Source organism: Pituophis catenifer, unplaced genomic scaffold (assembly GCF_029215685.1).
Source record: "Pituophis catenifer annectens isolate HBS135680 unplaced genomic scaffold, rPitCat1.0.hap2 SCAF_17, whole genome shotgun sequence".
Lineage (NCBI taxonomy): Eukaryota > Metazoa > Chordata > Lepidosauria > Squamata > Colubridae > Pituophis > Pituophis catenifer.
This window is the reverse complement of record NW_027256897.1, coordinates 233,537-259,315: the sequence shown is the minus strand read 5'-3', so window position 1 is coordinate 259,315 and position 25,779 is coordinate 233,537. Positions and strand designations below refer to the sequence as shown.

At 51.0% G+C, this 25,779-nt stretch overlaps 2 protein-coding genes across 2 annotated transcripts; both read right to left on the bottom strand.

Annotated features, from left to right (window-relative positions):
- Positions 1-8,164: 8,164 nt before the first annotated feature.
- ANAPC2 (anaphase promoting complex subunit 2) lies at positions 8,165-12,931 on the bottom strand. The gene is made up of 12 exons (XM_070955829.1): positions 11,946-12,931; positions 11,724-11,856; positions 11,448-11,622; positions 11,220-11,339; positions 10,994-11,111; positions 10,689-10,870; positions 10,454-10,595; positions 10,161-10,236; positions 9,798-10,001; positions 9,403-9,532; positions 8,835-9,073; positions 8,165-8,553 (listed from the first exon to the last, which is right to left on the bottom strand). Exons 1-12 carry the CDS (start codon positions 12,524-12,526, stop codon positions 8,341-8,343), a joined length of 2,313 nt encoding a protein of 770 aa, XP_070811930.1. The 5' UTR covers positions 12,527-12,931; the 3' UTR covers positions 8,165-8,340.
- A 952-nt stretch (positions 12,932-13,883) lies between these two features.
- Positions 13,884-20,826, bottom strand: TPRN (taperin). Its single transcript, XM_070955827.1, has 4 exons — positions 19,183-20,826; positions 16,071-16,272; positions 15,605-15,723; positions 13,884-15,305 (listed from the first exon to the last, which is right to left on the bottom strand). The coding sequence occupies exons 1-4, from the start codon at positions 20,809-20,811 to the stop codon at positions 15,243-15,245; spliced, it is 2,013 nt and encodes a 670-aa protein (XP_070811928.1). The 5' UTR covers positions 20,812-20,826; the 3' UTR covers positions 13,884-15,242.
- Between the last annotated feature and the right edge of the window lie 4,953 nt (positions 20,827-25,779).

Below are 25,779 nucleotides of genomic sequence, written 5' to 3'. Positions count from 1 at the left end.
CTGTAAACAGACCTCAACCCGAAGCACTCTTGTTTTTAATGTCCTCAGCTGCTACGGTGAAAGCAAGCCTGCTAGCCCTCCTCTCAAGCCCCATGCTCCCCTTCCCGGGTTCCCCAACTGCATTCCCAATGAAGATGCCAGCTGAGCAGAGGCCAAAGCCTGGTTCAGTTTCCAACTGAAAGGACAGTGACACGAATGAATCTAACCTTTGCTCTTTGCTTCTGTTAAAGAAGTTGCTTGTACTACCCTGTTTCCCCCAAAATAAGGCACCCTCTGATAAGCCCAATGGGGCTTTTGAGCGCATGGCAATAAGGCCAAGCACTTATTTCAGGGTTCAAAAAAATATAAGACAAACGGTCTTGTTTCCGGGGAAACATGGTATTTTGCTATGGTTAGGAATCATTTGTTAGGAATTCATTCTGTAGGAGAATTGTATCCTTTTCTATCTGGTTTCTCGGTTCTGTCATTTGCTTCAAAGCTAGGCACGTCCTTGGAAACAGTTCCCAGGAACATCCTGCTTCAGGGGTGAAATCCAGCAGGTTCTGGAGAAACGGTAGTGGAAATTTTGAGCACTTTGGAGAACCGGCAAATACCACCTCTGGCTGGCCTCGGAGTAGAGTGGGAATAGAGGTTTTAGAATATCCTTCCCCCAGGAGTGAGGAGGGAATGGAGATTTTGCAGTATCCTTCAGCTGCCACACCCACCAAGCCACACCATGCCCACCAAGCCACACCCACAGAACTGGCAGTAAAAAAAATTGGATTTCACCACTGTCCTGCTCCATAGATAAGGAGGGCTGCCTAGGAGCACAAACACACAAGGACAAGGGATACTCTGTAAGATAGCAAAGCATGGAGAGGGACGGGGCTGAACAAAGAATGCTTTAAAAATCACGTTGGTGACGAACCTTTGCCTCTGATTGGATTAACTTTGTTTTTATCAGCGTAAAATGTATATAATACTCTGAGCCACTCTTGCAGGGTGTGCCTATTCCTTACATGCATTTTGTCTATACATACATTTTGGATAGTTTTGTCACCCAGACTTTGGCCAAATAAGATATTTTTTTGCAAGCCTCGTCTCGAGTCTCACTCTCTTTGGCATCTCAGTGGCTCAGGGAAACTTCTGGGACCTTACACAACTTAATAAAGCTTTGTAGGGATGCAAAATGCAACATTTCATAACATGCCAAGCCAAACTTCTCACAAGAAATGGGTTCTGTGGCACATGCAGCAAAATCAACGGACTAAGAGGAATTAAAGCATGGTTTAATAGGAAGGGAGTCCCCATGGTCCCCGCCAGAAGAGCCACTTTGCAGCCCAAGGACTCCGAGGAAAAGTTCATACAGCGCATCAGCCCATCTCCGGGGTGAGTCTCCTATTCCACTTCTTCGTAAATGTGATTGTCACGTCTGTTAAACAATGAGATGGAGAAAGAAAAGCCAATATGATATGGTGCCTGTTTTTTCACACTCCAGGACATATTTCACACAAAACAAGATCCATGGATGGGCAGAATAATTTTGCACATTAAGGGACCAGAACAGCATAAAATACTTTCAGCAAAGATTTGCACCAATACAGTGACAATTCTATCTTCAGTTCCTCTTATAATGGTTCCAAAAAAGAAATTTGCATGCTGGATTGACATTTCCTTCAAGCTGTCCAACTATACCATCAAGTTCCCTTTCCTGACTAGTTCTACCCAGTTCAGATCCCATTAATGCAGAGGTGAAGCATAGATGCATGGCTTTTTCCTTCTCTTTGCCTTTTAAAGACATGATGGTTTGTACAAGTCTACCCTCTTCCTCCCAATGCCCTGTCTCCTGAAACCTGAGTTTCCCTCTGACCATTTTGGGTCAAGGAGAACATATTTGGGGAAACATTTCCACACAAAACAGCTGATTCAGCCTGCCCATCTCCCATAGTCCCAGGAAGTGCTAACTCACCCTTGAGGTGTCATCCCAATCTCTGGGGAGCCTCCCGTTCTGGGAAGGAAAGAATGGTAAAGAGCATCCTATTAGGGAAGGTGCTAAATAACCAGAACTTTTGCTGGAAGGATCTGGGATAGGAAAGCTGAGAGCTTCCTATCTCCTCCCCTTGGGCAGCAAGGAAGGCAGCTCAGCAGCTGCAAAGAGGCTGGGGGTGACCAGGAGACCACCTCTTTCTTCTGATCAGAGTAACCAAAAATCTAGCTGCTCTATTCACTGGCTACAGGTTCACAGAGATGACATTCAGGTGCAAAGCCCCTTTTCTGCTTTGGCCTCAGTTGACATGGCCGTGCTACAATTCCCCCAGGCATTAATTACTAGTCCCTTCTAGGCCTCTGCAGGAGGAAGAGCTCAAAAGAAGGAACACTTCTTTCATTCCACAAAACTTACACAGCTGTAGGCTCTGACTCTTCCACATTCACATACTTCTTTGCTGAGGGAGGGCTGAAATACAGATGGATCCTGCTGGATGAGAGCAGTCTACCAGGCACTCAGGTATTGGTGGTAGTTAAGGTGCCTTCGGGAAGTCCAGACTACAACTTTCTCACTTCTGTTCCTCCTTCCCAGCCCACTGACAAACCTACTGATGGGCGGCTACTGGACATGGAGGCTCTAAGCTGTTGTAGCTAATGCTGCAAAGTCCAAACAGGCTCCCCAGGACCAGAGCACACAGGAAGTTTACCTAGTAGCTCACAGGTACAAGTGTACATACAGGAAAGGTTTCCTTAAGGGGCCAGGCACATTGACAGAAAATGAAACACTGAACATTTCTCAGTAAAAATGTCAAGTTTCTTCTACATGAGGTCAGCTTGTGATCCCTTGTTAAAGGAGGTCCTAAATAGGACAAGCAATGCCTTAGCTGTGGCCTTTTATCGGATAATTTAAAACTTCATCTCAGGTCCCTTACACTCACCTTGAAAAGGGCTGCACCTTTTCGGGAATTATGTACTCCCTCTCCATGGGGGTCCTGGAAGCAGAAGGAAATGATTGCAGCAGCCAAGGAGAGAGGGGGACGGACCACGAGGGCTGGGACTCGGCAGGATCTCTGCTCCAGGGCTACCTAGAGAGGCATCTGCCAAAAGGATTCTAAGCCCAGATGAGGAATCTGCTCCCGGCTTTTAAAGAGCAAATACATTCTGCACAGGGAAAGTGCAGCTGCTCCCCCCTCCGCCCCCGTTTTCCCAGCCCCCCCTTTCTTCCTACTGACTTGGGTGGCGATGATGCGCTCAAGCTCTGGTAGTGGTGATTCTGATGGGTTCTGAAATGAAAAGAACACAACGAATAGCTGTGGGGCCGTGGGGCTGGACCTCCGCAGGACAACTTGTGCTTCTGGTTTAGCAGAGAAGGCACCCTCGTGATCATTTGTTAACTCTAACTTTGACTGCCATCCCTTTAAGAGGAAGCGGAGGCAGTTGAGCCTGGAGGGAATGGCTGCTGGGTGAAAAGAGCTTGGCCTGAGCCAAAAAACATCCACTCCTAACTTCCTTGCTCCTTCAAAAAAGGCTGCAGCACCTGATTTTTAATGGTGCGAAGAGAAGCCAAGAGGTTGCTCTGCTTCTCAGCGGTGGCCCGAAGGCACATTGAGACCCTCCTTCGGTTCTGAAGGGGTGAAATGTAAAATTTGTCACTACGGTTCTGTGGGCGTGGCTTGGTGGGGGGTAATGTGACTGGGTGGACTTGGCCAACTTTTTTTTTTTTTTTACTTTTAAAAGCATTTTTCTGCAACCTCTTCGGCCAAAGAGTTGTAGAAAAAATGCTTTTAAAAGGCTCTGACGATCCCAGCTGAGTTGCCTGATCATCAGAGGCTTTTTTTTCTTAGAGGTTATAGAAAAAATGCTTTTAAAAGTAAAAAAAAAAAAAAGCCTCTGATGATCGCGTGGCTCAGCTGGGCATAAGGGGGAGCAGGGATTTTTGCTACCGGTTCTCCGAACCACCCGCTGCCATCGCTACCGGATAGGGTGATCCGGTCCAAACCGGGAGCATTTCACCCCTGGCTGAAGAAGACCTTTCCCTCACTAGTGCCCCACAAGATCCCCAAATACTGTCAGAGAGCATGACTTTGCCACCAAGCAAGCCCTTCTCTCTATATTTTTTCCTCTTAAAACAGCATTTCTACCACTTGCCTTGAGAAGCCTAGACAAAACATAAAAGCAGCTCTGAAAGAGTTGCCAAAGAAATGCTTTTTTTCCAGGGCATCCCATCCCTCTGGCGCTTCCCATTTTCTCTCCCTGACCCACCTGGGACCAGGATTCAGCTCATTGACACTCAGGTAGGCGTCCTCTGTGGTATGCCTGAGGGGGACAAGAATGGGCTTCAGTGCTCCAGCAGAGAAAGGGGCCAGCTTCTCCCACCTCCTCCTTACCCCACCCTTGAATTAAGCACCCAAATCCCACACAGGGAGCAATTGAGAGCTGTGGCTGTTTTCTGAATCAGCTATATCCATTTCTCCTGATGTAAAGCCATGCGCCCGAAATTAATGGTGCTAATGAAGATCCTTTCAGACCTCCTTGGTTTCTGCAAAACATTCTCCCCAGTAGCTTTAAAGCAGTCACTTGAGACTGCTCAGGGGCCAAATCCCGAGGTTCAAAATCCACACTGAAATAGTTACTCATTGTGTCTGGGCTATAAAGGAAGAGCCTCTTAAAACCAGGCTCCTCTGAAGCCAATGCCAGAACTGTTACTCACGGGGTGGCTGGACGGAGGCGATCAGAGCCATGTGGCTTCATGCTCATGTATGTACGCTCTGGGCGAGGAGGTCTGCAAGTGGAGGGCAAGAATGCAAGAGGTCTGCATCCATCTTTGGCAGACACTTTCCCTCCCTCCCTCTCTCCCTCCATCGCTGAGGCCTAAGGGAGAAAGAAGCAGCAAACCAAGCTTCAGGCAAGGACCAGCTGTCTGAGCACACAAAAGCCTCGGCTGGCTATCCAGTTTTCTTCATGATGCTAAAGTCTTTAGATGAGACCACACTGGTAACTTCTGGCACTTCAGTTGCTCAACCTGGACAATCCAGATCTCGAGAGACCCCCACCCCACCTTGGTCTGATTCACTTACGGGATAGGAGGAAGAAGCCTTCTGGAAGAAGGATAATTGGTTTTCCCTTCCTTCCCTGTTTTCCTTGAGACAAACAGAGAAAAGACACAAAAACGCTGGGGAGTGAGATGGAGGCACTGAGCAACCCTGGGCCACGAGATCACTCCTCCGGCCTGCAGAGTTTGCTTCACCATCTCCATCTGGGAAGCCATTGATCCTCAGGCAGAACCAGGAGGAGGGCAAAGGGCAGGGTGGTGGAATCTGCTTGCAATGACTGCAGAGCCCAGGGAAGATCTGGCTGGTTCCGGCCCCCAGAAGGCTTCTGCAGTAGGTCAGTGGTGGCAGCAGGATGGAGACCCGACAACCAGAAGAGGCCAGGCCTTCCCTCCGGCCTGCAAGACTCACCTTTGCTTATGCACCACCCGCAAGACGCAGACCGCCACCACCAGAAGGACAGAAGTGGAAAAGAAGCCCAAGAAGGCTAAGGCGGCCACAATCACTGCCAGGGTCCCTTTGGCCAGAACTTCAGGACAGCTACCCTCAGCTCTGCCCACTGAAGGCACGTGAAGAGAAGCACAATCAGGGCCAGGAGGGGCACCCTCCCCCACAACTCTTCCGTGGCCGGATCCCCTCTCTGTAGTTGGGGGCACCGGGCAGCAAGAGACAGAAACTGTCCTCGGAGGCTGCTTCCTGCCCTCCCAGCAAGTTCTCTTCTTGGTTCTCAGTGGAGCAAAGCCACTCTTATTCCTGCTCCTCCAAATGTAGGAGCGAACAAAGCCACACCAAATTCCCTGGACCACGGGGAGGAAAGGGGTGCAAAAGTCCTCCCTCCCCAAACCACAGACAGGAGGGAGAAGCCCTTACTGGGGATGGAGATTTGCCGGTGGCCAGCTTCCACGTGATCTCCAGCGTCTTCAGGATACTGTTGGGATAATACTGGGTTAGAGATTCATACCAGGCCACCCACTGGGGCAGGGTTTGCATTTTAGGTCTCTTCTTCCAGGTCTGTCCTTCCAACCAGTGGTAGGTTTCAAATTTTTTTACTACTGGTTCTATGGGCGTTGCTTGGTGGGTGTTGCTTGGTGGGCGTGACAGGGGAAGGATACTGTAAAATCTCCATTTCCAACCCACTCCAGGGGAAGGTTACTGCAAAATCCCCATTTCCTCCAGATCAGCTGGGACTTGGGAGGCAGAGAATAGATGGGGGTGGGGCCAGTCAGAATTTTTACTACCGGTTCTCTGAACTACTCAAAATTTCTGCTACCGGTTCTCCAGAACTGGTCAGAACCTGCTGAATACCACCTCTGCTTCCAACCCTCCTGCCAATGCTGTCACCCCCACAGCACAGGGACTGTTACTTGCCCATTTGGAAGCACTGAGATTCAAAGGGGGCAGCCGCCATGGCCCCTAAACTAGGTTGCCAAAGCGGACATTTTGCAGTGAGTGCTCCAAGAGGCTGACCTTCCTTACGGCTCTTCGAACAATCCGCTCACTGAATCCTCCTTCTTTGTCCTCCTCCTCCTCCTTCCAGGCATCTTCCAGAGAGGCAACTATTTTCTTTTTATGTTTTGGGTGGAATTTGGCTGGATGATCTCTTGAGGCCTCTACCCTGCTCATTCCCACTGCAAATCAACAGAAGAATAATTCTAAATGCAAAAATGGATGTAGATTTGGCCTGTGTTCTTCCTTAACACACACACGAACACACACACACACACACACACACACACAAATCTATATATTTTGTGTGTTTGTCTCCCCTCCAATTGTGGTCTGCTTACAGATATCTCAAATGTTGATGCGTATCGGGGTTACAAGCGGAAATATGCCCAAATACTTAGCAGCATGTCTGACCCCAGGATTTCTTCCCAGCCCCAAACCCAAGTTGGACAATTAGGTCCATTCCTCACATGAAGCCAAGGAGAGGACGCTTATGATGAACAGGCAGGCCAGTTGCATCCTGGAGCTCTTGAGCCCAACCTCTCACCATCTCGCAGGAGCCCTGAAAACATGCCAGGCCTCCAGCTAAGCAGGAAATCCAAGGGAGCCTCTGTGACCTCACAAGGTCCCAGAACGTTGGCCAGCCAATGGGCAGCCCCAGCGGGTCTCTTCCCAGCCCAGCAGCAGCAGTCCATCCCCCCTCCTCCCAAGGAAGCCTCAGAAAGCTACCTCAGTCCTGCATGGCAGCCGGTTGTTCTCCGTTCCTTTTCCCACGTCTTCTTGTCCTCCTTCATCAACTGCCTTTGAGAGCTCTCCATCTCCCCAGCGTCCGATTCCTTCCGGCCTTCCTGCCAGCCCAGCTCGGCTTAAATCAGCGCTTTGTGACAAGCATTTGGGGACTTAAAAGAAGACTTTGCTGATACACATGTTTATGAACAACAGAAGCCCTCCTGCCTAAGAGAACTTTTCCTTCCCAGAGCCAAGGGCCTCCCGAGGACCACATCTTAGCTCCTGGGATTCCCCAGAGAGGGGGAGGGAGAGAGCTCCCCAGAGTGTCAGTTTTGGAAGCCATTTTGTTTTTCTTTTAGCTTCCTGATTGCCAAATATGTTAGTCTAGGAAATTGGGAGGGGAGTGGTGGAAGAATAGCCATAACAACATTCTTTCTTCTGGGAGACAAGGACATTTGCCTGCACCTGGATGGGAGTGACTGGGGATTGTTTCCAGTTGAGCCTGAAGGATGGATTGGACCACGCGATGAACTTCTGGGTGTGCAGCAGGGTTGTGAACTTTCAACTGGGTGGGGAAAACCTGGAACCTTCCGATTCGGGTTTTCCCAGATGTGCCAACATGACATCTTTAATAAAGTGTAACTTTGAGGAGCTCATTGCCTTGGAGTTTTATTTCGCTAGGGGTATTTTGGGGAACCCTGACACAGAGCTTCGTCCCTTTCCCCACCTCTCTGGTATCCTGTCAATGAAGAGGCTGTGCTCATTGGCAAGAAGCATGTGGTAAGAAACACATCACAGGTGGGCAAGGAAGGCCCTTTAGAAGAGAACGAGAGAACCGTCCAGCCTACCACCCCAGCCGTGCCGATATTCTGCAGAGGGGCTGGAGGGAAATGTTGGCAAGGAACCCAGTTGCCAGAGGGAGCAAGCCAGCTTGCCCGATTCACAGAGAAAAAATACACCGCACTCCCAATGGCTCAAGGGAAGGCACTTTATTATGAACCAGGAAATCCATCAAAACAAATGTTTTGTTAGTAGTCCCTTGGGCTGTGCGCACACACCCACACCCCGTGGTCACATGCACCAAGGCGAAACAAGGCAGCATCACAGGCCAGAGTCTGAGGGTGACCCACACCTGTCAGGAGTGAACAGATCAGTTGCAGCTTTTGGGCAAGCGGTAGACTCCCTCAAAGTAGCTGAGCTGCTGGTCTCGGACCTTCTTCTGGAGGAAGGCCTGCAGCTCCTGGATGTCGATCTCGGTCACGATGGGGCCCGTCATCACGAAGATCTTCAGCATGCTGTGGATGCGCTCCACGGAGAGACACTCCAGGTTGGTCAGCATCGCCTGGATGTAGGTCCAGAAGACCTGCAAAGGGGGCACAAGGACACAGAAAGAAGGCTGAGGCAGAGATCAGAACACTTGCATGGCGGCAGCGGTGGCTGACCACTGCAGGGCTCTGAGTCAGATGCTTCTGGGATCACACCAGCCCTGAGCTGTAAGGTGACCATTGTGCCCGGACAAGGGCGGGTCACTCAATCGAGGGCCAGTGCTCAGACCCTGGCTGCTCTCTGGCTTTCCTCCTTAGCCAGGACGGTCAGTCCAGGTCCACGGTGGGAAGCCGCCTCCCTCCTTCCCCAGATGAGCACCTGCAGTTCCTCCTCCTTCTGGTCCGCCTGGGAGGCCATGGCTGAATCCTCCCCCTCCTCATCACTATCGATCAGCACCAACTTCTCGGCCTGGTCCTTCAGCTCCTCCTCGATCACCGTGAAGGTCCCAGGGGGCTCCTCCCACAACACCCCTTGCTGCAGCCAGAGGGTCATCTTGCGCTGCAGGGAGGCCGCAGGCATCTTCACAGCTTCGCTCAACTCCTCCAAGGTCCACGTGCCTGCAAAGGAGGCATCCACCCTGCTTAGGGCCTCAGCTCGAGCCCAGCAGTGCCGCCTAAGGAAGGGTCCCCAAGGAGGGACCCAAGACTTTGGGGCCAAGGCAGCACTTTGGCCCAAGAAGGAAGGCCCAAGAAGGATCTCCTGGTAGGAAACCTTCCCTCCATCTACCTTGACACTGCCAAATGCGTCCCTCCCCATGGTTGGCTCATATGACCCACATCTGTGTATGAACGCATACATGTTTGAGGGTCTTTCCCTGGAAGATTGGGAGTTCCCTTTGTGGGAGAAGGGCAGAAGTTGGAGGCTTTCATGGAGCCAGAAGCCCTACTTTTCTCCTGGAAATGCAGGATGATAGCTGCGTGCACCGGCGACACAGACAGGGAGATCGTACGGTCTGCCAACTCCAACTCCAGGTCCACCAAGCCCAGGTGATTCTTCCAGTTTAAGGTCCTCATGGCCTGTGAAGAAGCCACCAGGGAGAATGATGATTACTCAGCTGAAGGACTGGAAGCTCCTGGCTGGCGGCCCAGCCACATGTCTGTTCCACACATGAGCAGGATGTCCTGGGCGAAGGGAGAGGAAGATGGCAAGAAAGGAATAGCTGAATCCTAGAAGGGAGCTAGGCTGCATCCAGAGGAGAAACGGAAGGCCTCCTTGGTGGTTGGCTGCCAGCTGCGGAAGAGGCTCATGGCTGCATTTCCTGCAGATGGAGGACTTGCCTACCTTCAGCTTTTCGTACTTCTTAGTGTAGGCCTCCATGGCCTCCTTGATCAGCCCTGGGAGCTCCAACTTCTCCTCCTTCAACGGGGGCCAGAACTCACTGGAGAGGATGGTGGCCTCAAGGCTGAAGGAAGGCTTTTCCTGCTCCGGCAGCTTCTGCTTATCATTACAAATGTTTGCATTGATACGCCGAGAGTCCCCCATGTCCTGCATGGGAGAGATGGAAGGGACGGAAGAGATGAAGGGACGTCCGAGCTCAGCTGGACAGGCCACAATGGGGCCTTTTTGTGGGCCCCTCCAGCCGAGTAAAATCAGCCTTTGGAGGGACCAGGGTGGTCTGGTAACGCCTCTATAGGGAGCACCTACTTTTAGCATGACCTCACAGTCGTGCATCTGGGCCTCTCCAAAGCGCCGCTTCAGCAGTTCAACATTGCGGATCTCCCTGAAGCGAGAAGGAAGGAAGGACTGTTCCTGAATCCTCTGCTGCTCACATTCTGTAGAGGAGACTCTCTACCGGCAGCCCCTGCAGAGGAGTGGCAGAGAAGCTCCACCTGCCCCACAACCCTTCTTATCCCCGGCCGCAGCAGAGCAGAGGGTGACCTTCTGGCTCACAGGGCTGCCTTCGCTCGCTCTGCCTCAGGGGATCTCTCGGGCCTCACCTCTCGACGTTGTAATTGCATTGATGCAGCAAGCGGTCAGCCAGCAGTGTGCGGTACTCACTGATGAAGAGGTCTTTGTTGCCATAGATGCCCACCAGCAGGCTGATGATGTCTGAGGAACGGTGCTTGGAACTGGACTTCCCTGGTAGGAGGGGACGTATGGGCAGAGGTCAGAAGCATTGCAGACCCGGTTCCCTTCTCCCAAAAGGGTCTCCCAACCGCAGCCCCAACTCACCTCGATCGGCATAGACTGGTTTGGGCACCCAGTCCTCGGGATCGGAGTACTCCTCCTCGCTCTCTTGGTCATTCTCCAGCGTCACCGGGTCAGCTTTGGAGAGCTCATTTGCCAGCTCACCCAATCCTTCAGCATCCCCCATCAGACCCGCCACAATCTGCCGCACGGTATCCTCCCTGGTCCTGGGGGTGGGGGGAGCGGCTGATGGTCTACCACCAAAACTAGAGCCGCCAATCCCGACGTCACATCAGTGAAAGCAAGCCAGGGCAGCCAGAGAGGCGCCAATGCCAACCGGCCCCTCTCACCTCAGGTATTTCCGGATGGGCTGACAGGCCACTCCCAGGATCACCGTGGAAGAGTCCAGCTCCTGCAGGGCTTTGATGGCAGAGATGTAAAAGGTGATGATGTCTGCTGTGGCCACCCCTGGAACAGAGAGAGGAGGAGGGGGGAACCCAGATGCGAGCCTCCCTCAGGGAGGCCAAGAGGAAACGCCGGGCAGAAGCAAGCGAGGTCGGTCGGTCGGTCACCCACCAGGATGGAGGAGCCGTTGTTCCAAGGCGCTTTTCAGGGAGGTCAAGAGCTGCTGCCGCTGATTGGTCCTTTCCAGGCAATACTTCAGGTCTTCCACTGCCGGCTTCGACTCCGGGAAATCTGTACCAGAAACCAGGGCAGCGGGAGGGAGGGAGGGAGGGTGAGGAAGGGCAGCCAGCGCTGCAGGCAGGACGCTCAGCGGCCAGAGAGGCTCCCACCGGGGCTCACCGCGGATGATGTTGAAGAGTTCCTCGATGCGCAGGCTGGCATACCGGTGGTAGAACCACCCCTGGACGTAGTAGCGCCATCGCTCCAAGGTGCTGCTGGAGGCCGGGCTGAGCAGGGCCGCGGCGGTTTCTTGCAGAAAGATTGTGCTGAGCCAGCCGGTCGCCTTTTGGATCCACTGGGGGCAGGGCACAGAAGGCGCGACCCTTTAGCCCGGAGGGACTCAGGGGGCTGGCAGAAGCTGAACGGGGAGGGCGGGGAGATCGGCCGCCCGCCCACCTCTTGGAACTCGCCGAGGAAAGAGCGCTCGTAGGCGGCCCGGCAGCGCCTCTCCACGCGCTCCTCGATCATCTGGTGCAGCAGGTGGGTCACGGCGTCGTCGCTCAGCCGCTCCAGCAGGTTCAGCTCGTGGCTGCGGGGGACAAAGACGCCGCTCAGAAGCCCCGCCGCCCGTCCTCCCCGCCCGCCCGCCCGCCGGCCGGCCGGCCGGTCGGTACTCACAGGATGGCGGTGAGCTGCTGGAACTGCTCCGTGAACAGCGTGAACTCCTCCTCCTCCTCCTCGGCCCCGCCGCCGCCGCGCTGCCCCATGTAGATGCGGAAGCTGCGCTCGTAGAAGCGGCGGACGGCCTTGCGGACGTCGGCGGGGGCGGAGATGACGAGGGCGGCAGCCAGTACGCTGTCGCCTTTCTCGCGCGGGCCGTCCGGGCCGCAGAGCCCTGCCGCCCGCAGCCGCTCCTCCAGCAGGCCCAAGCCGCGCAGGTAGGGCTCCAGGCGGCGGCGCAGCAGCCCGAAGGTCTCCCCCAGGCGCTGCGGAGAGCACGGCGGCTCCCCGCCGGCCCGGCCCCAGAACTCGGGCGCCAGCCGGGCCTGCAGGTCCCGCTGCATCACTTCCAGCAGCCACTCCTCCAGCTCCGGCAGGAGGCCCAGGCTCTCCAGCACCGCCGCCGCCGCCCGCACCTCGTCCTCCGCCGCCGGGGCCTCCGGACTCAGACCCAGCGCGGCGGCCGGCACCAGGGTGGTGTTTAGGGCGTGCCAGGCCGCCGAGAGCTCCTGCCGGCTGGCGGGCGGGCGGCCGGCCATTGGAGGAGGAGGAGGAGGAGGAAGCGGAGACGCAGGGCGTGAAGGCGGCGGCGTTGCAGAGCTACAAGAACGAGCTGCTTAAATGTAAGCCCGGCGCGGTCGAGGGGGAGAAGCGGCGGGAGGGGCCGTTCCCGGGAGGCCCTGATCCGCGGCGCCCTCCCTCCCTCCCTCCCTCCCTCCGCAGGCACCGAGGAGCTGTGCGCCAAGAGGGACGGAACTGATCCGGCAGGAGAAGGTTGCAAGTTGCAGGGCGACCTCCGCCTGCTGGCCCACAGGATGGCCTCCCGCAACGAGTTCGACAAGACCGTCGCCGAGACCGAGGCGGCCTACATGAAGGGGAGAGCCGGGCTAGGTGGCTCAGTGGCTAAGACGCTGAGCTCCATCACAAAGGTCGGCAGTTCGAATCCCTAGGTCTCCTGCGTGAGCAAGGGGCGGGACTAGATGACCTCTAAGGCCCATTCAAACTCTGTCACTGTTACTGACAGCCCGCCTCGCTCGGCTGCACCCTTTCCCACCTGCCCCATATCCTGGAAAGCTCACAGACGCTGCTGAACGTGCTGAAGAAGGAAGCCGGGAACCTGGCCAAGGCCACCGAGTCCAAGAACCTCCCCCCCCCCAAGGACAGCTGAGGGCCCTGATGAGGGAGCACCAAATAAAATGGACTTCTCAAAAGACTCCTTCTGCAGCTTCCACTGGGGGGGGGTCCCCTGGGCCAGGGCTGGGTTCTACTTAACTTTACCACCAGTTTGCAACGGGAACATCACTGCCCTGGGCCCTTTTCCAACCCCGTTCACACATGCCCCTCACGGCAAAGCAGGCAGGCCGCAAGAGGGAAAGGGCTTCCAGCAGCTGCATCACCAAGCCAGTGGTCCCATTGCCTGGCTTTCTTTGGGACACAGCCATCCAGATATTTAGAAGGGATGTGGCGTTTTTATTCATTATGATTAAATTTATTTGCCGCCCATCTCGGTTTGAGGCAACCCTGAGCTCTAAGGGAAATTGGTGCTACATTTAACTGATGCAACATACAGACATGGCATTGGCTGTGATGTGACCTGGCTCTGACGATCCCAGCTGAGTTGCCTGATCGTCAGAGGCTTTTTTTTTCTTTTAAAAGCAATGCTTTTAAAAGTAAAAAAAAAAGCTTGCATGCCACAGCTGATCACTCCCGACACGCTGTTCTACTTACCGCATGCCTTTTTGGTGTGCACTGCGCACACGCGCACCTTGCATTTGGTGCGTGGTGAGCACTGCACGTGTGCAGCCAGAGAACCGGTAATAAACCGGTTCAGATTTCACCACTGACACGCGGATATAGCAGTTGCACAAAATAGCGAAATAAATCACTCAACAATAATGATGAAGAAATCACTTGTGTGGTTTAATGAACCTGGGAAGCCCAAAGTGCTTGAAAGGCGGAAGAGGAACATGTACAGCGGTTTCATTTCTCCAGCTAGATCCAGTGGAGTGTAATATCAAAACCCCAGCTTCCTCCATTAATAAACAATTAAGTGCAAAATATACAAGAGTCAATTAGCTTGTTTTGATTTAAGATACTAAACAGAAAGAAGACACACACCTACTCTCCAGGAGGTTTAAAACTTGGTCCTTTCACAGGCGGCTACTTGTGGCTGAGCCCCGTACATAAACATTCTGCTCTTGCCTGGAGTGTTACTGAAATGCTAATGACAGTGTTTTACTCTGGTTTCCACAACCTGAGTGCAGTGCTAGCCAATTAATCAGAATAATCCTCCTTCAGATGATCAGACCAGCTGCTTTCTGGAAAATAGGACAGCAAAAGGTTATCATTGTATTTTGGAGAGGAAGGATCAGAGAGCCGGGGGTCTCCATCCCTTCTCCCAAGATTCAGACTTGAGCTGAGTCAGTGCTGAAAAACTGGGCTCTAAGAGCTGAGCAGGGGAGGAACCCCCAGCAGTGAAGCAGCACTTAGTGGCACCGCAAGTGAAGGATTGGCCACCTGACCTACAGCTTCATTCAGACACAGGAACTCTTAAAACCTTGGTTACCAACGTTTTGGATCTGGCAAGGAAAATGTGTGAGGCTCAAAAAAGACTTAAGGATCACAAATTGCCAACTTTCTACACGATTCCAGTTGCCACAAGATGCATCTAAGAGACTGCTGCACAATGCATGAGCTTCTGCACAATTTGGTCACAGAAATGCAAGCATCAGATTAGGGTGCATATTTACCATTAGCCCTTTTGGGAACTGGAATTTTGTTTAAAGTAACAGAGTCCACTAGTACAGTTAGTCTGTTAAAGGCAACAGTATTTGTCATTTGCCCAGCTGAAAAACTCAATGGCCGCTTCTAAGTGTTCGGAGCATGATTTCCCCAAGGTGAGTTCCGAGACAATATTTTCCATTAGATTACAGCTTGCTTGCTTGTTTGTTCGGCACCAGTTCATCGCCGAGCCTTCTTGCGCACATCTGGCTGGAGGGAGCAGCTCAGCCTAGTGGCTCAACAGCAGTCTGAGCATTTGGCGCGTTCAGCATCTGGCCACCTTTTTTCTCAGAACAGGAAAGCTGCAGGTAAAAAAACCCAAGCTGCCGAAACAAGAGGTGCATTTGAACGTGAGGCCCTGTGGGGCATCTCAGTACCTGAGGAGGGAAGAGAAGTTTGGCTTCGCGTGCCACTTTTGACTCTCCAGGTACCTGGTGGGGCAAAGGTGCCAAGAATCTCTTTCTTCAGCGGCGCTCAGAAGTAGAGGGCAGGTTCGTTACTGAAGTCAGACAGGTGGCTTTTTTCGGAAGGGGTGAGCTGTGAGGAGACAAAAGATAGCTGCCTTGCTGCTTTTTTTCCAGAGAAGGGAAACGCAACAAAGCAGAGCACTGTGCCCCATTTGCTAGAAAGGGCAGCCATTCAAAACTGGAATGACGCTGATGTTAAATCTTAACCTGTAGCACCAGCTTTCCTCTGAACTGCTGCAAACACAGAACTTTGCCTACTACCTCTGCTTTATTGCAGACAAGTTTATTTTGTTCGTACATTAAGAAGCTTCCCCACCCCACCCCCAAGGTTGCAGGCAAAAAGCCAAAACACGCCTGCCCAAGTCTTACCATGACCTGCTGGTCCGTCTCCTGTGGAAGGGCTCCGATGCTTGAAGGCAGCTGCTGGTGCTGGTGCTCCTGCCACTTGTTGAAGCCTAGGGAGTGCTTTGGAGTGTAACCTGACAAACCTAGCAAAAAAAGATGAGCGCCCAGAGTCAGTAGAAGCATAAGGGGAAGACTAAGATGGGATGTCATGATCAGAGATCCCTGAGGAATCCCTGAGGCTGGAAAGTCTCTACTGGACATCAAGAAGGACATGGAAGTTTAACGTTTCAACCTCCTGAATTGGTTTTCTTCTATCTTACTGGGGATGCTGCAGTTTTAACTGCAGGTGCTTAATATCCACTCCAATCCTGAATGTGGAAAGTACCAGATAATACTATCATTGCCTCGCCCAACTCCCGTTCCAAAGGTGACGTCATGATTGGGGATCTGCCATAGCTTCAACCCAAAAGGTTTTGAAATAGAGACTTACCTGAGTTGACTGGGTTTGAGTTGACAGTACTGTTTGGATGAGGAATGAGAAAGGCAGGCTTCTCATCTACTTCTGTGGCGTATTCTTCCTCCTCCTCTTCTTCCTCCTCCTCCTCCTCCTCCTCCTCCTCTTCCACTAAGGAGCTCTCAGATGGATATTCAAACATGGTTTGCAAGCTGGTCTCATTGAAAGATATTTTCATCTGAAGGAATAGTAAGAAGCTGCTTTGCAATTCTACCTCAAGTTTCAGTGAGGTAAATTTCTAGCTTATTCCAGCTGGAATCCTTCAGTACTTTTATTTGGTTCCTATAGCCACCTATTTCAACAGGTGACAAGTCAGGTGAAGCCTCACTTTTTGGTGGGAATCATCAGGCAGACAGAGGCACTTTTGAATGCTTCAGGAAGTTTCCCAAGAGGATACAGCAGATTCATAGGCCACCTTGCCATATTTATTGATATCCCACCTTTATTATTTTTACAAAGAATTCAAAGCAGTGAGCATATCCAACACGTTACTTTCCTCCTCCTATTTTCTCCACAACAATAACCCCGTGAGGTGGGTTGGGCTGGCCCAAAGTCACCCAAATGGCTGTCATGCATGGGCAGGACTCAAAACTCAGGGTTTCCTGCTTTCTAGCCAGGTGCCTTAACCACTAGGCCAAACTCTACGTATAACTTTTGCTCCATTTTAGAACCTCACATCATCTTCACGGTCGCTAGTAAGAGTCTTCATTAAAGCAGCTACTTTAAAATAAAGTAACTATAAACATGGACAGAGAAGCTAAGACTACAATGCTCACTTATACCCATTTAACCTTTTAATCCAATTTCAAGCACTGAAAAGAAAAAAAGCAAAAGTCTGGTCCTCCAGCTATGGAAAATACATTACAAACTGCAGCCTGAGGTCCTTGTGGCAATGGCCAAATGCCTGGCCGCCCCATTTACAGAGTTTTCACGAAACAACTAGAACTTTATGAAAACAGTCTTGGTACAAGAGCTTAAAGCTTGTGAAATCGATTCATACAAAAAGTTTTTCAGTTTGTGTAGCATCTGCAGCGTCTAATGGAAAACTGTTTTGTCATCATCAGTGCAGAAGTTCCCTTGGTTCTCACCGCTACTTCCAGGAGTTTCCTTATTTATCTCTCCCTGGATCATCATTTTGCAATCAAATGCAAACAAACACTGGGCCAAAATGCCAGAATGTCTCTGTGCAAGAAAGAAGGCCCTTAAAGTGATTGCCTTTCAGCCTGTAATCAACACCCTGAAGGATCCTGCAAGCAGAGCAGGATCAGGTGCCACTGGGAAGATCCAAGTTTCAGACACTTTAGGCATGTTTTCTCACACACATACACACACACATTTTCTAACTCAGAAAGTATCTCCCAAAAGGGAAGATACTGTAAATATTGATTAAAACTGAACAGCAAGCAAGTTAAAAACTGTTTTGACTGGCCAACTTCCAGCCCACCAAGTTTTACTTTAAAGCGCCTTGCACCAGGGTGGCCTGGAGATCAAGATAGTTGACCGGGAGTGAGGGGTCTGGGGTCCAAGCACATCCTCAGTCTGGGAGGACTCTGGGCGGCCCCTCTCTTTCACCTTCACCTCGTTCACAGAGCTCTTGCAAAGAACTACAATGGCTACTTGAACTCCAGGAAGAAGGGCAAGCTTAATCACCAAGAACTAACTGCAGTTCTTTGAAACTAGTCCTCCTTGAATGAAGTTGGCAGGCTATTTTCTAGCCAACAGCTATCCTGTGGACATAAAGTAATTTCCAGGAATGTTTTATTCTGACAGGAACAGCATCAGGCCATATTCGGCACTTCTTCTTCCAGAAGGACCCTCTTATCAATGCTGCTGCTGTTTTCTTTGTTGACAGCAACCTGAGCTCCCAGGAGTAGAGCCAGGAACGGACAAGAGCCTTGCAGGAGCTGAACAGAAGCAGCACAAAAGCTCTTTTTTTGGGTGTGGGGGGGAAGGTTTCCCTTTGGTGAGCAGGACAGGGGGAAGCCCTTCCACACAGCTGAAAAGGGAGGGGGAGCGCAATAGGCAACCAGTTGAAGGACAAAGAAAAATTGGCACTAGTCCTTAAAAAGGTGGCACTAGGGAAAAAAAAAAAACTTTTGTACAAAAAAAGAGAGACTTTGCCAGCTAAGAAACAGGGCAGCAATGTCTCAAAGGAAACTTGAGCTGCAAGGAAATGTATACATAAATAATTACCATCTCTTCACCTCCTCCAGCCTGACCCTTGATATTGCATAATAATTTGATCACTTTTACCTCACTTTCCCACCCTGCGTCTGCCACACCCTGTTAAAGGAATCTGTAGCAATGGTAAGCCAACTGCATGAATCAGAAGGAAACAGGCTCTGCTTGGTTGGCCATGAATGGGTTTGAAAAGTGACCCCAGCCTAGCACTGGCCTGGGTTGCTGGTTAAAGAGTCCTAAAGCAATTGGCCGGTCTCTCCCATCAGTTTCTAAGCAGTTGTGATCTTGCAGAACAAATGTGTGAAAAGAGAGGAAGCCATATGTGCCCTGCAGTAATGGCAGATCTCTTTACTGTGTCATCTTGAGCTTTGAATCCTGTCCCCCATCCTGATCTGTATGTGTGTTATAACTCTTTCTCCAAGAGACTTTTATCCTCCAATAAAAGCACAGTACAGTTTTTTTTTAAACTTTCTAAACATAAAACAATGCTGCTTTGGATAGGATCCATTACCACTAAATCACAGCACAGGACCGAAGCACCCCAGAACAAGAAGAGTCCCTTCCTAATAATCCACAATGGATGGATGAAATCAAGCATGCAAAACCTTTCCAAGTCCTTGTTTGCTATTTCACACAGCTAGCTCTGCACCCTCATTAAAGTCTGGCCTATTTATACCATGAGCTACTGAGAGGGAACAGTGGCACATTATGCTCCCTGGGCACTTGCAGGCAGCTTAATCCACTGTTCTAAAGCCCCTCAAAGACCCTGAGAGATTGAGAGGCCCTACGGTAGTTGCACAACAGTGGCCCAGCTCTCTTGGGTCAGGTCCTGCTCATCTCCGCACTCTGCAAAAATTAAGAAGCGTAACAGAAAGAGGACTGGTCAGCACAGGTGTCAACTGGTTACCTTTTTGCGCCGAATACCCGATTTGCTCATGCAGGACTTATTGAGAGAAAGGTAGCCGCCGATCACTTCGATCTCATTGACGGTGGGGTAGCGTTTTTTGACACGACCCGATTCCTGCAGGGGGGCTCCCATCTGGGCTTCCCTTTGGCATTTGTCCTCTTCCTCCTCCTCCTCCTCCTGCAGCCAAGCTCTGCTGAAGGGCTCCAGGCCGGCCGTGGGGGGCTTCCTTTTGGGCACTACGGTGAAGGTGCGAGTAACGGAGCCAGTGGAGAGGGGCCTGTAGGTGGGCAAAGCAGGGGCTTCCGTCTCCAGAGCCAAGGCACCTTCTGGAGGCACATGGAAACCCTCCAGCCTGGGGCTCAAGACTTTCAAGGGCGGCATGGCTGCTACCAAGTCCTCATCTATGTAAGTCACGGGCACAGCCGACGTCTCCTCAGGGGCAGCGGGAAGGGCCTCTGCGGGCTGAGGGGGGTCAGGCGGCGCCTCTTTCCGATGGGGCACAAAGAGGAAGGAGTTGCGGGAATGGAGCCGCAGGCTGGCCAAGGCGCGCGCCTGGAGGTCGTGAGCAGGGATGGCGGCGAGATCGGGCTTCGGGGCTGGGCGGATCTCAAAGGAGCAGCTGGAGCTGAAGAACGGGCCGGGCCGGGGACGACCGTCTGAGGCTGGGCCGGTCGGCGTGGCACTGGACGGTGGGGGCGGCTGTGGCGAGGTCTCAAGGGCGGCAGCAGCCTCGGACTTTGGCTTCCCCGCCTCAGCTGCTGGCGGAGACGAAAGCGCGGGGCTCCGGGAGGATGGCACGGCTTTGGAGCTGGCTGCCGGCCGGCGCCGCCCGGGACTGTTGGGAGGAGGCGGAGGGGGAGCGCCCACCTCCTCCTCCTCCTCCTCCTTCGCACGCCCGTTACTGAGCGCAGAGGCAGCCGCGATGTCGGGGCGGTGTCCCCGCGGATTCACCACGAAGGAGTTGGAGCCGATCCTCTGCAAGAAAACGCCGCCGCCGCCCTGAGCGCCGGGCGGGCGGGTGGCGGGTGGCCGAGTCCCCGGCAGGGCAGGGCCGTCGCCCCCCCGCCCTTTCCCTGGGGCCGCGCGGTCGAACTTCTGCAGCAGCCGGCTGACCAGACCGGAATCGGGGCCGGCGGCGAGCGGCGGCGCTTCGGGCTCGTAGACGACGACTTGGGCCGCGCGGATCTCGGTGACGGGAGGGCCGCGGCGGGCGAGCAGGTCGCGCAGGGGGCTCTGGCGGCCGGGGGGCTCCGCCGGGTCGCTCGACTCGATGATGAGGATGTTGTCTGCGCGGATGGTGCGGATGCCGGGCATGGCCCCGTAGAGCTGCAGCAGCTGCGCCAGGGCCGGGGACTCGGCGGGCGGCGAGGGGGTGGGAGCCGGCCCCAGGAGCTCGCAGGCGCCCCGCCGCCGCCGCCGCCGCCGCTCGCTCTCCAGGCGCATGAAGGGGTTCTCCCGCAGCGGGCCCAGGCTCTCGGCCACCACCGCCCCCGAGCCCTGGCCTGGCCGCGGAGCGGAGCCCCGGCCGCGCTCCAGACCCATGCCGGCCGCCAGCTTGGCCCGCTTCCGCTCCAGAAGGGCCAGCTTCCAGGCCGGCGCCTCCGCCGCGCTCTCCCGTAGGCCGCTCATGGCGAGCCGGCAGCCTCCCACCTGGCCGACCGGCCGCGCCGCCGCCGCCGCCGCCTTCTCCTGCGGCGACTTCCTGGGCCCGCCGGGGATTGCGCCGCCCACAGGCCGCGGAGGAGACGCCCCGGCGGAGCGGCCGCGCCGATTGGCTGTCGCGGAGGAGTCCCGCCTCTGCGCACGACAGACGGCCTCGATTAGCCTGTCGCGACGTCTCGGGGCGTTGCTGAATTCCAGCGTGGAGCCGCGGTCGGCAGCGCCATTCATTGGACGGGAGACGGGACGGCCCCGCCCAGCGGATTGCGGAGGTCTCCCATTGGTTTTTTTCGTGAGGTAAGCGGAACGGTCGATGCTGAGGGCTTGGAACGGAACGGCGCTCTTTGGGCGGAAGCCGCTTCGGGCGCGGCGCGGCACTAAGCGGGGACGTCCCGCAGGCCTAAGGGCAACGCTCCGTAGAATCACGTCAAAGGATCCACGCGCCCCTTCCCGCTCTGCGCTGGGCAAGAAGCCCCGCCCTCCCGCGCGCAAGCCCGGTCTATAGGGCAGGAGTCGCGTCTTTTGGAGTAACTCGTCAACCATTGGTCGGAGCCTTCCTACCGCTAGCTGGGGATTCTGGGAATTGCAGTCAGGCAAGAGTGGGCTACCGGGGAGCGACTTAGTGGCCTTTTCGCCTCCGGAATCTCCGCAGCGGCCCTTCTGAGGGCGATAGGGTAGGTAGGTTGAGGTAGTTGGGCAGAACTCCCGCCGTCCGTGTCACAGCCTGAGGACGGGGGGCCCCTTCAGAGGCGCTTGCCGATTCCTTCCTTCGCTGGGCCGTGCCTGGCCGTCTCCATGCGCTCTTAGAGAAGCTGCCATACGAGTACAAGACTACAGTAGGTTTGCCTGCAAGACTAGTCCGGCCAAATTAAAATATGGTTAGTTTGCTTTTAGGATGAGTGTGTTGTGAGTCCAGGCAACTGGGTTTGTCAGATGTAAATGCCTTATTCTCTATTGTGTAAATAATGTATATATGGGATATCAGGGGTTAACTTATTCTTTGGATTTTAATGTATTCATAATTTACCACTCCTATTCCTGACTCCACCCCTTGTATATATAAGGAGCCACCCTCACCATTTTCCTTGCTTCTATCTTGAATATTCAGCGAATATAGAATGCCTATTATGATTAAAGAGAAATATATTTAAATCTAATTCTTATTATCTTTATTGAGTCTGATCCTGAAAATATTGCAACAAGCTGGTAGCAGAGGATGGTTAATTGACTCAATAAATAATTAAAAATGTCTAAGAAAGATAGGCCCAACACCAGGGCCTACAGCAAGGAAACAGAAACTGAACAAGAGATGATCAACGAATCCACTAACGCGATTTCGAGAGAATCCGAAGAATACACCACTGAAGAAGAAGAACTGATAAATGAAAATAATGACCAGGAAGAAATCGAAATAGAAAATAACGAACTCAGGTCAGAGATATTGAAGATACTAAAAAGCCAAAAGAACGATGAAAGCCTCATCGCGAACCTCCAAGAAATGCTGAAGAACAACGGAGCAGCGAGAGAGAAAAACGTCGTTAAAGAAAAACCCAAAGATCAAAAAACTGTGAGTGAAATAACTACTGAGAAAGTCGTTGTGAAAAAGAAAAGATGTGATCCCGCGCGAAATTTTGAATGGCAGCCATCTTGGTTTCAACGAACTTCAAAAGAGAGTGAAGCAGAGCCAATCAAAACGCTCAGTTCAAAATTTCTGGCGCGAAAAACGCTATCAGACGACGAAAGTGAAAAAGAAGACTCAAACTCTTCAGAAGAACCAGAATCAGAAAGTGAAGACGATTTAACAAAGTCTCAAGTAAAGTCAGCAATGAAAACGCTTTTTGCTGCTTTTGGGCCAAGATTGAAAATTTCCAAAGCACCAACGAAGAAGCAAGAGATCAAACCGACAACTCGAGACCTGCACGCTCCCATCCTGACTTCGAAGGCGACGACACCTGAGCCCAGAGAGCCATGCCGATTCCGTCCTACACCGCAGACCGGATCAAGTGCCAACGCACACGAAAGAAAGAGAAGAGCTGTCGCCACCACCAGAACCCCTAAAACCGAGCCAGAGACCGACTCATCGGAAGAGGAGCGGAACGAGAGAGCTGAGATGGAGAGAACCTTCCACGACGACGCCAAGGAAGAAATGAGCAACGCGCATGTGCAAAGCTACGTAAACGGCCCCGAAAGACTTGAACTGGCCAGAGAACCGCGCAGACTCGTTGCGAGCATCCCCATGCCGTTCTGTAATTTCCTGCACTTGCGAGACCACGGACTGCCTCAGGTTGTAAGTAATGGACAAAATAATGTGGGGAACTTACCCAGTGACTTCCCAAAACTTAGAGTTGATGGCATTAATTTACAAGAGTGGTATCAACAGCTTCAGGTTGTCTTTATGAAAGAAAATTTATTATTCTTTATAACTAATCCTCCAAGAAGACCTTGGACTTTAAAAATAGATTGTTTACATCATAGAGCGTTTTTCATAATAATATCTAGCGTGTCTCCTGCAATGTATCATAGCATCAAATCAAACCTAACTGTGTCAGAAATAATTCAATGCATGTTTAATCTATTTCACAGCGATAGCGTAGCTACAACTACAAGAATGTCTAAGGATTTCTTTTCTTCTAGAGTGAAACCAGGGGTTTCTATAAGTGAGCATTTGATATCTCTAAACAAAATAAGAGCTGAGCTGCAATTGAGGGGGGAAGTGATTTCAGATCAAACAATGAAAAGTGTTATTATCAATTCACTTGATCCATCATGGGATAGCTTTATGTCACACTTAGATACTATTAATTTAGGATATTTAACCATAGAAAGTCTATCTAACAAATTGATAGCAGAAGACAATTCAAGAAAAAATCGTTCCAGTAATCAAACTGAACACAAATCTTTTAGGAAAGTAGCTTTCCAAGAAAAATATAATGAAGCCTTTAGATGCCACAATTGTGGGTCCAGGGAACACAGTAGAAGAGACTGTCCCAAAGTCTCAAGGGAGAGACATAGGCCAGAATATAGGAGCAAATACAATTATAGACAGTCTTCCACAGATAGACACAAATATAGAAGCCCACCAAATTACAGAGAAAGTAGAGGGGGTAGAGAAAATTCAAAAGAGAGAAAATCTGGGTCACTAAATGGACTAAACAAACAAGAAAGCACCAAAACACAACAAAATGAGAACAATAATTGGCTTATTGATTCTGGTGCAACCAATCACACCACTAACAACAAAAGTATATTATCTTCATTTACAGAAGATAAGTTTGTGATAAAGGTAGCTAATCAAGAAAAGGTTCAAGTATTAGGCAGAGGAAATGTGACTTTGCCTGGTTTAGGTAAAATAGAGGGGGTATTATTAATCCCAGAAATACCTCATAACATACTAAGTGCTATAAAACTAAGCAGAGATTCTGACATCAATATAGTTTTCTCTAAGGGGAAAGCAACTTTAGAGAAGGACAAAACAAATATAGGCACTGTGATGATAAAAGGAGGTCTACCCTATCTGATAACAAAAGAAAGATGGTTACATAACATTGATTCAAATATGGAAGATTGTATTGAAGCAGATGATGAAAATGTTAGTAACAGTGACAATGATAAATGTAAAATACCTCATGATCACAAAAATACACACAATGAGAAGAAACCAAAAATAGGTAAACCAATTCATGATGAGTGTGCTCACATCTTACATAGGAAGTTAGGACATGCAAGCTTTCCTGTAGTTCAAAAAATGACTGAACACGCAGAAGGTGTCAAAATAAAAAATTGTGAAAATTATTTGGAATGCTCAGTATGTAAATCCACCAAACTAAAAACCAGTCCCAGACCAAAAAAATCTAACAGATCAACTAACAATATTTTTGACTTAGTACATATGGACTTAGTTGGTCCATTAACTCCATCAATTACCTATAGAAAACGTTACTTTCTAACAATAGTGGATGATTATAGTCGCTATGGTTTTGTTTACACATTAAAGCACAAGGATGAAACATTTCAGAAATTTAAGGAATTCTACAAACGCATAGAAACACAACATAATATCAGAATAAAACAAATTATGACAGATAGGGGATGTGAATTCATGTCTAAAGAATTCTCCCAATGGTTAAAGGATAGGGGAATGCTACATTTCACGTCCAATCCATTTTCTGCGTTTCAAAACGGGATTGCAGAGAGAAAGAATTCCACACTACAAACCATGATTAGATGCACATTAGAGGATGCTGGTTTAGGCAAACAATTCTGGTCAGAAGCCCTACATTATTCAAATTACACTCAAAATAGAACCTGGTCCAGCATTGTGAATAAGACACCGTATGAGGTGATGTACAATAGAAAACCTAAATTAGCACACATGCACATATTTGGAGTCACTGCAGATGTGCACATACCTAAGCAGTTGAGGAGAAAAGGAGAAAACGTATCCAGAAGATTAAGATTTATGGGATATGAAACTGGAACCAAAGGGTACAGATTCATTGATAATAATAACAAATTTATAGTCTCCAGAACAGCTGTGTTCCATGAGCAGGCCAATTGGTCTAAATTGCACCTTAATGAGATATTTCCAAATAAATGCAAAGATGCGATATCTTGCGAGGAAGGGACAATAGAAAATCAAAACATTAACAAAAATAAGAACAAAACCAAAACTTGGACAAATAGTCAGCATAAAATAAAGACAGACACATTAACAAAAAAGGAAGCTAGATATTTGCATGATAACCATAGCAAACCTGAAAGAACTATTAGAAACAATAGAAATCAAATACCAAGTAAATACAAAGATTACATAATGCATATGAATGGAGAACAAATAACACCTAATACATATGAGGAAGTATTAAAACTCCCTCGTGAAGAAAGAGAAAAATGGGAACTAGCTATGAGAAAAGAGATGGAAAGTTTACAAGGATTAAA